The sequence below is a fragment of the Pollachius pollachius genome, assembly GCF_949987615.1.
Source record: "Pollachius pollachius genome assembly, chromosome: 17".
In the NCBI taxonomy this organism is placed as follows: Eukaryota; Metazoa; Chordata; class Actinopteri; order Gadiformes; family Gadidae; genus Pollachius; species Pollachius pollachius.
The window spans coordinates 16,919,216-16,932,933 of NC_136950.1; the positions used below are offsets into that span (position 1 = coordinate 16,919,216).

Sequence of the window (13,718 nt, forward strand, 5' to 3'; positions counted from 1 at the left end):
CAGCCAACCAGCAGTAGAGCTTGAAAAAGCTTCACAGAAGAATTGGACTAACTTGTAGAATTAAAAAACAATGGTTCTGGTTTTGTTTGTCGCATTTCAGTAAGACTTAAGAATAATTTACGATCAATTTATTTATTTGAATGAGTAGGCTTTCTATACTGATTTTAAAATGCTGTACTCATTTTTTGGTGAAAGCTTTTTCCAACTTCTTCTCTTTGCATTCACAGGACGGCAACCAAACAATTGCTTAATATGTGGTTGAGAGGAGGAAGTACCACAATGCTATAAATATAATTTCCTGCTTTCAACAAGCCATGATTTCTTGATATTTTATGTTCAAGTGACAGGGAGTATTAGGTCGGATCCCAGTTACTCTTTAGTTAGTGCAGTTTAGTCTCCTCACTCAAGGAGAATATCTAAGACAATTACTAATAGCTGACATCCAGGTCGATTAGCCGTGCATGGATCATAAACAGAGTGGTCACATAGGGACAATCGCTAAAGGGGGAAGTATCCTAACTTTGGTATTTAAGTTTACCTATCTCTAACACCGCATTAGTGCAACACTGTTCTTCTTTTAGAACAAACCCTGCCTGTTGGCTGTGAAAAAGCACCTACTGCTCACGGTAAGGAATTAAAACAGGATTTATATATGTCATTTTTTACAGGCCTAGAATAAACTGATTAATGCATTTTCTTGTAACTTCTGTTTTTCCATGTAGCCTACTGTTTTTCCATATTCCTTATTTGTTGTATTTGTAACAATGAAGATGTACAATAGGTACCTTTACCCAGGCCACATCAAAAACTAAAACGAGTATACCTTCACTCCTTCTTTGAAATCATGATGCAGGAGATGAGGTTCACAAGATGCATCACGATGATACAGTTTGAAATGCTACTGAATGTCATCTTTGTTGCAGGTCAGTGGTGTTCATTTGTTATATTGTGAATATTTAGTTCCAAGCACTGAATATGTTTAGGTGTTGGCTCGCCAACAGACCCGTCAGGGGTTGTTCGGAATTTTGGACATTGGACCTCATTTCCAAGTGAGCCAGTGTGTTATCTTTCATTGGAGACTGTTTTCAACAGGTTTCATTCAGTCCTTCTAGTTGTAGAGATCGCTGGTGCTAGGTTAGCGCAGGTCGACGGTTCCTGCTAGCCTGCCAATAAAAACAGTTTTACCCACTCCACAGTACACCCGAGGCAAATCAATTATAACGCCAGACTGTCGATGTTAATGTCTGTGTTGATAGAATACTGTTCTTTCATCGCAATTATCGAATAACATTTTGAGGGACTACTTTCTCAGCAGTGGCGGAATTTTACTTTGCTCCGGTGTAGCAACCAATTCACTAGAGCAGAACGTTAACAGAGAAGCACACTCCAGTCAGGGACACCTAATAGTAGGTGCCTTTGTAATATCAGTCCGTCGCTGCCGTATACTGCTTCCAACTACAGGGAAGTATAAACTAAATGCAATGCGACACTGGCTCACTTGGAAATGAGGTCTGATGTCCAAAACTCCGAACAACCCCTTCAATGGACCCAGAATGAGTCAATTGTTTTACACCTAATGGACTAAATGCTAATCTGCATGTAATCAATCTCTGAAATGAAGCCGGTATCCATGCTCAGAATGTGATGCCGGTCTAGTAGAGATGTGGCCAGGCTGTTGGAGGAGGATGTGGTGGTGACAGGAAGGATGCATGTCATTGGCCAATTTGGGTAAAAAATGCTTGTGTTGCAGGTGGTGAGGGAGACTGTCCTGCAGCCCTTAATGCATCTATGCCAAACAAGATGGAGGCACTGAGTGACACTTGTTTGCAAATTCCATGTTCATTTGATTCAGTACCATCAAATCTACTGGATAAAAACAAACCCCTTATTGGTTTATGGCTAAAATCGACTCACTATTTTGGGCCTCATCCAGAAAGTGTGGTTTTCAACGGCAGCAAAACCAATAATACAAATCCAATTAGTATCATTGGGAATATGAGTGAATACAACTGCACAACCGTTTTTACAAACATGAACTCAAGTTATGCTGGCGTGTATTACTTCAGAGTGGAAAGAAGTTACAGGGCAACTGACATCTGCAATCCTCTTACAATCACAGTTAACGGTAGGAGAACCCTTTTGGTTTGGGGGTCTATTTTTTGATTACTGTCATTATTATAATTGTTTGTATTCCTATTTTAATATTATAACAGGGTTCCTGCACATTTTCCATTTCAAAATTCCATACTTTTCCAGACTCAAATTTCCAGACTTCTCTGAGAATTTTCAGTCACTATTAAACACCTGAATAACAATTATAAGATGCTTTTATGTAAATAAATGGGAAAAAAACGTTGAGAGACTACAGCGCTTTTGCCCCTGCATATGGCTTAAATTTGCCACCTCCCCCATGTTGGAGATGTCAAACGATTTCAAGCATAGTTTGCATCGAGCTTTATTTCCCCACTTGGTATCCTTCATCAAGTCGCACAGTCGTGCGGCGAAAGTTAACCATGGTAACCAAACACCGTTCTCAAGACAGCTTGATTAGTTTCATATCATCACAGGTAGGCTATGTTGCGGTAGTCAGCTTGTTTTGATTTGTATATATTAATATATTTTATTTTAGAAAGTGAGATAAGAGTCTGGAAACACAAACACTTGTCAATACTCTTTTCTCATATCCATACTTATCCAGACCTGGAAATGACGCAAATTAAATTCCAGTTTTCCATACTGCGTAGGAACCCTGTTATTATGATCATTCTTAATTTTTGGCTACTACCTGAATAGGTAGACATACTTGTTCTCCTTGTCTAGAATTTAAGTATCGATACCATGTAATTGTAGTTTCCCTTTATAGAATGTTTTAACAATGTTTTATGCCAGTGTCATATTGTAATAATACTTATTATGGACTATGGGTTGTAGCACACTTCCCTCCCCATGATTATTCTCCCCTATGGAATATACTGGTCAACACTGAACATGCTGAATTCATTCATGTGGATATTAAAGCTACATTTCAGCCTAATATAAATGTTTATTGAAAACAACCACGTAGATTCAGCCCCAGCACCCTCCATACAGACCCTCCAGGAGGGACCACTAATGGAGAGGAGCAGGGTAACGTTCACCTGCAGGGCCATCGCACCCTGTCCCACCGAGCCGCCTCACCTGAGCTGGATCCTGTCAGGAGGCCCTGAGGGCCGGCCGGAACCGCACGGAGACCAAGAGCCTAACGTCAGGACACGGCGGCTGGATATCAATCTGTCGGACCGACATGACGGAGTCCGCCTCACCTGTCTGGCGGCGTATCCCGTGAAGGACCCAGCAGGCAGGCCCAGCATCAGAACAGCAGAGAGCTTCGTGACGCTCAACGTTTCCTGTGAGTGACCAGCAGACGGTCCAATCAGTGAGCCGGGACGGCAGAGAAGCGCAAAGAAAGAGTTTACATGCTGCATTCAAATCCGTCAACAGCGGGACCATAGCTTGAAATTGAAGACTCATCTTGTGTTCCTGTAGATTCCCCGAAGGATACCCAGGCCTCCATCAGCCCCCCCACGGTGTCGCTGGGCAGTGTGGTCAACCTGACGTGCACCAGCAGAGCCAACCCCCCCGTCCTCCGGTTCACCTGGTTCAGGAGCAGTGCGGAGGGACCCCTGAACGTGTCTGATGGATCTTTGTACAGCTTCAATGTGTCCAGCTACAGAGAAATCTACTACTGCGTGGCCACGAATCCCTTGGGAAACCAAACATCAAAAGAGATTACGCTAACCTTCGGTAAATCAACTTCTACCCATAGACCCTATAAAATACTTTACTCTAACAAGTATCCCAATTATATCCCTAAAATCTCTAAATGGATATGACAATGCCCCAGTGATCTACAATGTTTTATGTCCTGCAGATTCGAATGTCCCTCTGATAATTGGTGGATCCTTTGGTACCGTCTTCTTTATTGGTCTGGTCATCTCTGTCTTGTAAGTAAAACACACTAACACAAATCTATATCTATAGCTATAGATATATAGCTGTAGATATACATTTGGATACGTATAAATCAATATCTGTAGAGATCTAGATCAATATCTGCATAGAATTATAGATATAGATAAGGATCTAAATGTCTATACGTTAGGGATAATCCACGATGAAGTAAGAATCAACTTGAGAATCTTAAAATAAGGGTGTTTATTAATATTGTTGATGGTTCTGTTATATATTTATACATATATGCATAAATTAATCATTTAGTTTGAACAATGATGAGTCAAGATGAACCTTTCCAGTATTTGTGCTGGGTCCGTCTCCGTTCTAACCCGTGATCCCACCTCGTGTTTTTAGGTGGTTATTGAAGAACCCTTCAACCCAGCAACAGGTAGGACTCACACAGTGGTGGACAGCGTACTAGCATCCTGCACTTGAACGTGTAATAGTTTACCCTATGAAGGCAAAGTTACCAAGTATACTGAACTGATTGAAGAAAACAACTTCAATGTGGACGATGTGATGTCATTAACGTTTTTGTAGGATGCAGTAATTTCTGTACATCGTCTTATTTTAAGCATTCTCAAATGTGCTTGCAAAAAACTAAATAATAGTACTTCTTGCATGCCTGACTAAAATTCTATATTTTTGCTACAATTTAGCAAATATTCTGATTGAATTAACACATACAATTGTCTACAAGGGAATAATCAAGCAAAGAACAAATGCAAATAAACGGTACTTAAAGCAAGTCATTTTGATTATAAATGTAAGCAGAAGACTGATAGTTGCTCTTCCATCAAGCCTTCCAAGCCGTTAGTTTTTTCCCAATTCAACATTTGTAATATCCGCTGCAGTGTGTGGGCACTCCTCCGTGTAAAGCTATTTTTTAATAAAAAAAAAACAAGATTCATGGGGGCCTAGGAACATGATTATGCAACGTACACTATTAAATCTTAATCGTTTGGACCAGGATGACTGAACATAAGGGGATTAGAATAAAGCCGGCTCTCCTGGTATGTAAAATACATTTGTTCCTCATTCAGATGAATTGGACTGCAGCGCTAAACACGTGAAAGTAGCTGGTACGTGAGGAGGAGTTGAAACGATCGTTTGGGCTCAATTGGGCCCTGGGATATTGACACATTCAGCCAAGCAGTGTTTCTGCTCTTTAGAATATCTCATCTCATACACAAGCGGTCAATCACAACACACACTCACAGAGCCAACTAAGGGACTGATGACTATGCTATACTTAGCCATCATACTTAGCCTTCCAATAATTAAACATTATCTTAGCTCTCCCAAAATAAGCATAATGTACTCAGCTACCTCAATAAACACATATTGTTCAAATGTTATCATAGTAGGTTTGCCATTATTCTATGGGAACCACTCGTTTACTCTTCTTTCAGGTCATGTATTCATGTATCAATGCTGTTCCACAGAATCCAATATTCGAGGCGTCAGACAAGCAGGTGGAAGAGGAGATCCACTACGGAGAGATCGACTTTGCCAAGCGAGGTGCTGTGCAGAACCCAGGCCTGGTGTTCCCCCAGGGGGAGGAGCAGACCTCAGAGTACGCTGAGATCACTGCTCAACTAAGAACAAACAGATCAGGGCTGAACTGGAGAGGAGCTGAATAGTTTGGACTGGGATCTCTTTAGTATCCACTCATGTCAGTGTAAACATATCCTGCTTAAGCATCTATGGCTTTCTGCAAAACGTTTCTAAAACACGGCACCCCTTATGCTTTTTTGTCTCTAAGGCACCATTAAACCAAAACAAAAGTTTGAACGACTCCCTGCAGGGCTATTTGATGTTTAGGAAATCAACAGCAAGTAAAATGTTAGGAATGACCGCTTTTATAAAATGCTGCAAAGAAACACTGCATTTCGTTAAATTTTAAGGGACAGCTCAAGATAAAATGCTGCGACAGGAATACATATGCAATGCATTGTATGAAGCTGGCATAGTATGTAAATGAGTCATAAATACAATTTAAATGAAATCATTTTATCCAACCCTTTTCCAAAAATGCCCCCTCTATAAAGTCGACAATAATGAAAAGCAAATAAAAATGTATTTGTATTAAAATTTGAATATTGTCCACTTTAAAGTGGACAATATTCAAATGTAAATAAGTGGGCGGGAGTAACTTCACCCATTGGAGAGCAGGTATGTCCACAGCGGACGAGGATGTGATGTGAAGGGTGACACTGATTTTAAAGTTCAGCCAGTAACCCAATGGTTGGAGTTTGTCCCACCCACTCATTTGCATTTTAATATTGTCTACTTTGAAGCGTGCCATAGTTTGAAAATGCAAACGCAAATTGTTTTAATTTTCATTTGGATATCGTCCACATTTAAGCTGACATGTTTTAAAATGAGATAGCATTTTAATTGTATATCTGAGTCAAATAATGTGTATATTACGAAAAATAAAAAGCATTACTGCAATTGCATTTTCATCTTCAACATTGCATTTAATTTTGGTCCTCAAGACCCCTCCATAGTACACAGCCCTTGAGAGTATGGTAGGGAGGATTGGAGTGAGTGTGGATGCTGATGGAACTGGTTCTGGACAAGATCAGATTGGTGGAAGTGTAGATTGTCCCAGATGGCAATGTATCTCCTCTGCTCTGCAGACATTTGACATTCAAAATATCTGTGATGTTTCTCCATGTGACCTTCTCAGATGAAACCCTTCATCTATGAAAATAGATTCATGCAGGATTTCATAATCGTCTATTTGCTAAATTCTCAAACAGTTTATTCCAATATAGGCCTACTATCAAACAGCGCTTAAGTGTACATTACTTCCCTCAACACATTAATTTTATATGTTTGTCTGTCTACAGATTTTACTGGAGAAAGTAGAGAAATATTATTTTTGCCTGTTCTTTTAAACAAACCAAATTCACTTTTGCAACACTCCTCTGCTGAGGTCGGTCTGTCTGTTCAGCTCTCAACGTCCCAATGTCCCACAACATGGTCACGTGACGCTGCTCCAATCTCAGCCCATACTTAGGTCCGCGTCTCCTATGTCCACGTCCTCCTTCAGGTCGATCTCTTCCCCCCACGCTCCCCCCCATGACGGCAGTGTTTGATCATTGGTCCATAGGTTTGCTATATTTCAAGGCAGGGTTTTAAGTTCACAGAAAACGTGTGAATAGATGTGCAGATCCGGGCTGAGGTTTTGCTCCTTTAGTGTCAATCACTAATCATTCATAAATATACAACTATACTGACAGACAATTAGAAGGAAGCAGCGTTTGCAGCCAGGTTGGTGCCTACACAGGCAGGAAGAGGCAAGGTAGCGCTGGAGCTGAGGCCCACGCTGATCATGGACATGGAGCTGAGCTGAGAGAGCACTAAAAGAGAAAAGAGGCTTCATGGCCGCTGTGATGCCTCGTTCATGAAGTGGAGGGCTGTCCACACATGGCCACAGCATTTATAGTGTTTCGGAGTGGATGCACATACGACAAATCCCTTTATGGGACTCACAACAGCAGGACTCACTACAGCAGGACTCATTAGAGCAGGACTCACTACAGTAGGACTCACTTAAGCAGGAATCACTACAGCAGGAATCATTACAGCCAACCAGCAGCAGGACTCACTACAGCAGGACTCACTACAGCAGGACTCACTACAGCAGGACTCACTACAGCAGGACTCACTACAGCAGGACTCACTACAGTAGGACTCACTACAGCAGGACTCACTACAGCAGGACTCACTACAGCAGGACTCACTACAGCAGGACTCACTACAGTAGGACTCACTACAGCAGGTATTATTACAGCCAAACAGCAGCAGGACTCTACACCAGGACTCACTACAGCAGGACTTATTAGAGCAGGACTCACTACAGCAGGATTCACTGCTCCAGGACTCACTACAGCAGGACTCGACACAGGAGGAATCATAACAGGACTCACTACAGCAGAACTAGCTACAGCAGGACTCCCTATAGCCGACCAACAGCGGAGCTTGAAAAAGCTTCACCAAACAATTTTACTGACTTTTTGAATGAAACCAAACAATGGTTCTGGTTTTCTTCGTCGCATGTCAAATAGTAAGAACAAAGAATAAGTTATAATCAATGTATTTGTTTTACATAGTTAGTTAGTTAGGCCTTTAAGTTCCCTAGGGAACATAGGCCATCGATGAAACCCCTCCATCCTCTTCGGTCTTGTGCCTTCCGATCCAGTTGTTGCCATGTCAGCCCTTTCGTCTTCATCTCCTGCTCTGTGGTTCTTCTCCAGGTGGCTCTAGGTCTTCCCCTCTTTCTGTTGCCTTGTGGGTTCCATGTTAAGGCCTGCTTTGTAATTGATTTGTTTTTTCTTCTGAGTGTGTGGCCAATCCATTTCCATTTTCTCCTCCTGATTTGGGTCTCTATTGGTTCTTGTTTGGTGAGTTCCCAAAGGTTGGCATTTGAGATTTGAGAGGTGTTGGGCCAGTAGATTCCCAGGAGGCGTTGACAGCGGTTGCTGAATGTCTGTAGTTTGTTGAGTATGTTGGTGGTTGTCTGCCAGGTTTCGGATCCGTGAAGTAGAGTGGATTTGACATTTGAGTTGAAGATTTTTAGTTTGGTCTTGAGTGATTTTTTGTCTTTTTGGTTTTCCAGATTTTATTCAAGATGTTAAATGTTGTCCTTGCTTTCCCAATTCTGGCTTTGGCATCCGCATCTGATCCTCCTTCTATATTAATTACACTCCCAAGGCTTGAGAAACTGGTTACATCCTCTAGCTGGTTTTGATCCATGGTTATTGATGTGTTCTTCTTGTTGTTGATTCGCATTACTTTGGTTTTTGATGAGTCGATTTTGAGCTTGAACGAGGCAGCGGTTATCTCTAGTTTGTGTGATTTCTCCTGCATCTGTTGGTGGGTGTGTGCAAGTAGCGCCAAATCATCAGCAAAATCCAGATCCTCTAGCTGTTTGGTCAGGCTCCACTGTATGCCGGTTCGGCTGTTGTTGGTTACCTGTTTCATAGTCCAGTCTATGCAGAGGAGGAAGAGGAAGGGTGAAAGCAAGCATCCCTGCCGCACCCCAGTCAGGACCTCAAAGGCCTCTGATATGCATCCTTCATGGAGAACTTGACATTGCATCCCATGGTAAGTGTTCTTGATGATGCTGATGAACTTCGGTGGGATGCCATAATGCCCCATCAATTTCCACAGCATCTCCCGATCCACACTGTCAAAAGCCTTTTCAAAGTCTATGAAATTTACTAAGACAGGAGAGTTCCATTCTATGGATTGTTCGATGATAATCCTGAGGGTGGCTATTTGGTCTCCACAGGATCTACTGTTCCTGAAGCCGGCCTGGTTTTCCCACAGTTTCTCATCCACCGCCTTCTGGAGTCTCTCGAGTATAATGCGGTTGAGCACCTTCCCTGGTGTTGAAAGCAGCATTATTCCTCTGCAGTTTTTACACTCCCTGAGGTCCCCTTTCTTTGGAATCTTTATAATGTTGCCATCTCTCCAATCTGGCGGGACATTTTATTCCTCCCAGATGATTTGCATGAGATGGTGAAGCATGTTGGTGGAGGTTTCGATGTCTGCCTTGAGGGCTTCGGCTGGTATCTCATCCGGCCCCTCTGCCTTGCCTCCTCTCAGGGCCTTGATGTCCTTCTTGATTTCAGTCTTGGTGGGGGGGTTGCAGTTTATCTCCAACAGGTTTGCGGCTGGTGGGATCTCTGCTGTTATTTGAGGGCGGGTGTCTGTTAAGCAGTACTCTAAAGCAGTGTTTCTCAAACTTTTTCAGACCAAGGACCACTTAACCCATAAAGAAACACTCAAGGACCACCTAACTCAAAATAGCCCCAAAACAATATGTTAGTTGTTCTCAGTTTCCCATCTGATGCAATGTCCACAAGGCTGTCAACCTCTTTTTGTGAAAGTTTGGAACTGACTTGGTCAATGTACGTTTTGTCCCCAAATGGATTTCTGATCCACTCAAAGCTTGTGTCTAATTCTGGGATATATATTCCCAGCTGCAAGTGGAGGTCTTGCAGATGTTGCTTGAAGGATGCAACTGTGCTCCTATCCATGTCCTCTCCAGCAGTGAGGAGAAAATCAGCAAGTGTGGGAAAACTGTTGAATTCTCCGCGATCGAGACAGCCACGCCATAATTCCATTTTCATGTGTGTGGCTTTAATTTTGTCTTGGACATTGAAGATGATGACGGTCTTCCCTTGCAGCGCCACATTCAAAGTATTGAGAGAGCTGAAAACATCAGCCAAGTATTCCAACTTTACGAGCCACTTGAAATCATGCATTCTGTCATACAGTTCATCGCTGTGGTGCATTAATAACATTACCTCGTCTCGCAGTTCAAATAGACAGGTGAGAACATTGCCACGCGACAGCCAGCGAACTTCAGTGTGGAACAGGAGTTTTGTGTGTTCTCTCCCCATTTCTTCATACAGAGCTTTAGAAGACGTGTGTTCAGTGCTTTACCTTTGATCTTGTTGACTATTTTCACAGATTCGTCCAGTAATGATTTTAGGCACTGTGGCATTTTTTTCACAGCCAGTTGTTCTCTGTGGATGCAACAGTGTGTTGCTGCTGCAGACGGCGCAACTGCGCGAACGTGCGCCACAAGTCCTTTATGCTTACCTGTCATTGCATTTTCACCATCGTTGCAAATGCCGACACATCTTGACCAGTCCAGATTATTCGTCAAAATGAAATCGTTGAGTGAGTGAAAAAGTGCTTCACCTGTGGTGTGGGTCGGCAGGGAACGGCAGAAGAGAAAGTCATCATGCACTTCACAGGCATAAATGTATCTCACAAAACACAGCAGAATTGCCTCATTCCCAATGTCGGTGGATTCATCCAGCTGTAGTGAGAAGAACTGGCTTTGGCGCCAACGTGTCACCAGCTGATCTTCCACGCTTTCAGCCATAGATTTGATGCGCCGCTGGACGGTGTCATTGGAAAGAGGAATCCTGTTAATTTCTTTGCTGGCTTTTCCCCCAAACAATATGTTAGTCATCCCCTTTGCAGCTGGTTTAACTAAATTTTCACCTATTGAATGAGGTTTTCCAGCTTTAGCGATCAAGAGGGATACCTTGTATGAAGCCTCAGTAGCCTTAGCATTTTCTCCGGGTGCAAAAAACTGTGCAGCCTCTTTTATCATATGCTGCGTGAGTTTGTCGCGTTTCCGTTCGAAAAATCCAGTAGGTATCCCCAAGTACTCCTTAGTTTCCATGTGTCGCTTCAACTTTGCAGGTTTCATTCCCTCGTTAGCTAATGTTTCATAGCACAACACACAGTGTGGTTTAGGATCCTCCTCGTCGCCAGTCCAAAAACAAAACAAACTGTATGTAGTCGCTGTGGTACCTCCGTTTCACCTTAGCGGTGGATTTTTCACGTTCATGACGAGCTGGCGGCGGGATCTGCTTTGACGACGTCGTGGGCGCTGGACCAACATCCTGGGACTCAACAACTTTTCCTGTCTAATCAGAATTTTCATCTGCTTTTCTTTTACATGACCCGGTCCTAATCCACCGATCCATTTGTAACTTGTTCGCACCATACATCCAGGCTTTACACCGCTTTGCACAGTCACATTCCCACAGTTACGGCAGCAGGGTCACACTTCATTTGACGTAAACCGGTTGCGGTGTCGCAAACCGGTCCACTGCACTACTCAAGTCAGACAATGCCACAGAAAAAATACAAATATGTCACAGACAGTTTGAGAAACACTGAAATTTAAACACTGAAATTTTAAATTGTATTTATTTATTTTTTAATTTTATTTAATTTATATATTTTTATTTTTCCCCTGTCACCTCGCAGACCACTAGGGGTCGCTCACGGACCACCTCTTTAGTTGGTCTTCCTTGGTTGTGGGAGTGTTCCCTGTGAGTTTTTAATGTGTACTTGAGTTTGTTTGACCTTGCCTGTGAGCTTTACAAGTAGAGTTCCTTCAGGTTGTTCTTTCCTGCTGCTTCCTCCGCCTGTTGTGCTAGATCCTCAATGTACTTCTTTTTGTCTCTTCTGACACTTTTTCTCACTTCTTTGTTTGCTGCTTGATCTTCCTTCTGCGCTGTTGCCTTTGTTGCTCTGGTTTTACTCCTGTTTAGTACCTCTTTCTTCCCCCTTCGTTCGCTCACTTTCATGATCGTTTCGGTGGATAGACAGGGTTTGATGTTTGTTTGCCTTCTCCCTACCACTTCTTCGCATGTCTCTTTCCAAATGCTTTTCAGACCTTTCCACGTATCCTCCAGTGATCTTGGGGTTTCTGCTTCCTGCTGTTGTAGTAATTATAGTGCTTAGAACCGGTTGTGTAATGTGACTCGGTAGAGTTCCGATGTTCCTATATCCTGAAATTGCTGTAGATTGAATTTGACTCTTCCTTGTCTGGATTTCATGCGTTTCAGTTACAGCTGGATCCTTGCAGTAACCAGGTAATGGTCAGATCCAGCATCAGCTCCTCTTCTAACTCTGACATCCAGCAATGAATGCCTAAACCTTTGGCTAATGCAGATGTGGTCAATCTGATTTTCTGTGGTATGGTCAGCAGAAACCCAAGTTGCTTTATGGATGTCCTTGCGTGGGAAAATGGACCCACCGATGACCAAGTTGTTGTCTGCACAAGCCACTGCAAATCGTTCTTCATTTTCATTTATGGATCCTAGTCCATGTCTTCCCATTACCAGTTCGTAGCCATTGTTGTTTCCTCCTATCTTGGCATTCATGTCTCCCATCAGCATTATTATGTCATTTTCTTTCTTGGCCTGAATAATGTCGTATAGTCGGTTGTAAAAGTTACCCTTGGTTTCATCGGCTGCGTCGTTGGTGGGGGCATAGCATTGTACTACCTGGAGGTTTATTTTCTTGTGTGCAGTATGGAATCTGGCTGTGATGATCCTTGAGTTGATGGGTTCCCAGCTGATAAGGGCCCTCTGTGCTTCTTTGGAAAGCATGAATGCTACTCCCTCTGTATGTGGTGCAGAGTCATCTGGGTGCCCGGAGTACAGTATGGACTCTCGGCTCGCTGCTGGACCTGACCCATGTTCTCTTATGTTTTTCAGTTCAAGTGCCAGCAGTATTAGGTCTGATCAAAGTAACTCTTTATTTGGTGCAGTTTAGTCTACTCTCTCAAGGAGAACAAACATGCTGCATCGTTCATGTGGATATTAAAGCTACATTTGAGCCTAATGTAAATGTTTATTGAAAACAACCATGTAGATTCAGCCCCAGCACCCTCCATACAGACCCTCCAGGAGGGACCACTAACGGAGAGGAGCAGGGTAACGTTCACCTGCAGGGCCATCGCACCCTGTCCCACCGAGCCGCCTCACCTGAGCTGGATCCTGTCAGGAGGCACTGAGGGCCGGCCGGAACCGCACGGAGACCAAGAGCCTAACGTCAGGACCCGGCGGCTGGTACAGCGCTCCCTATCGACTGGTACAGCGCCCCCTATCGACTGGTACAGCGCCCCCTATCGACTGGTACAGCGCCCCCTATCGACTGGTACAGCGCCCCCTATCGACTGGTACAGCGCCCCCTATCGACTGGTACAGCGCCCCCTATCGACCGGTACAGCGCCGCCTATCGACTGATACAGCGCCCCCTATCGACTGGTACAGCGCCCCCTATCGACTGGTACAGCGCTCCCTATCGACTGGTACAGCGCCCCCTATCGACTGGTACAGCGCCCCCTATCGACTGGTACAGCGCTCCCTATCGACCGGTACAGCGCCGCC

The 13,718-nt window shown here is 43.5% G+C and overlaps 1 protein-coding gene across 1 annotated transcript; it reads left to right on the plus strand.

Moving 5' to 3' along the window:
- Window positions 1–394: 394 nt before the first annotated feature.
- Window positions 395–6,318, plus strand: LOC307088881 (myelin-associated glycoprotein-like). Its single transcript, XM_079754936.1, has 8 exons — window positions 395–626; window positions 854–923; window positions 1,751–2,125; window positions 3,065–3,388; window positions 3,526–3,783; window positions 3,911–3,983; window positions 4,348–4,381; window positions 5,439–6,318. The coding sequence occupies exons 2-8, from the start codon at window positions 857–859 to the stop codon at window positions 5,634–5,636; spliced, it is 1,329 nt and encodes a 442-aa protein (XP_079611062.1). The 5' UTR covers window positions 395–626; window positions 854–856; the 3' UTR covers window positions 5,637–6,318.
- The last annotated feature ends 7,400 nt before the right edge of the window (window positions 6,319–13,718 follow it).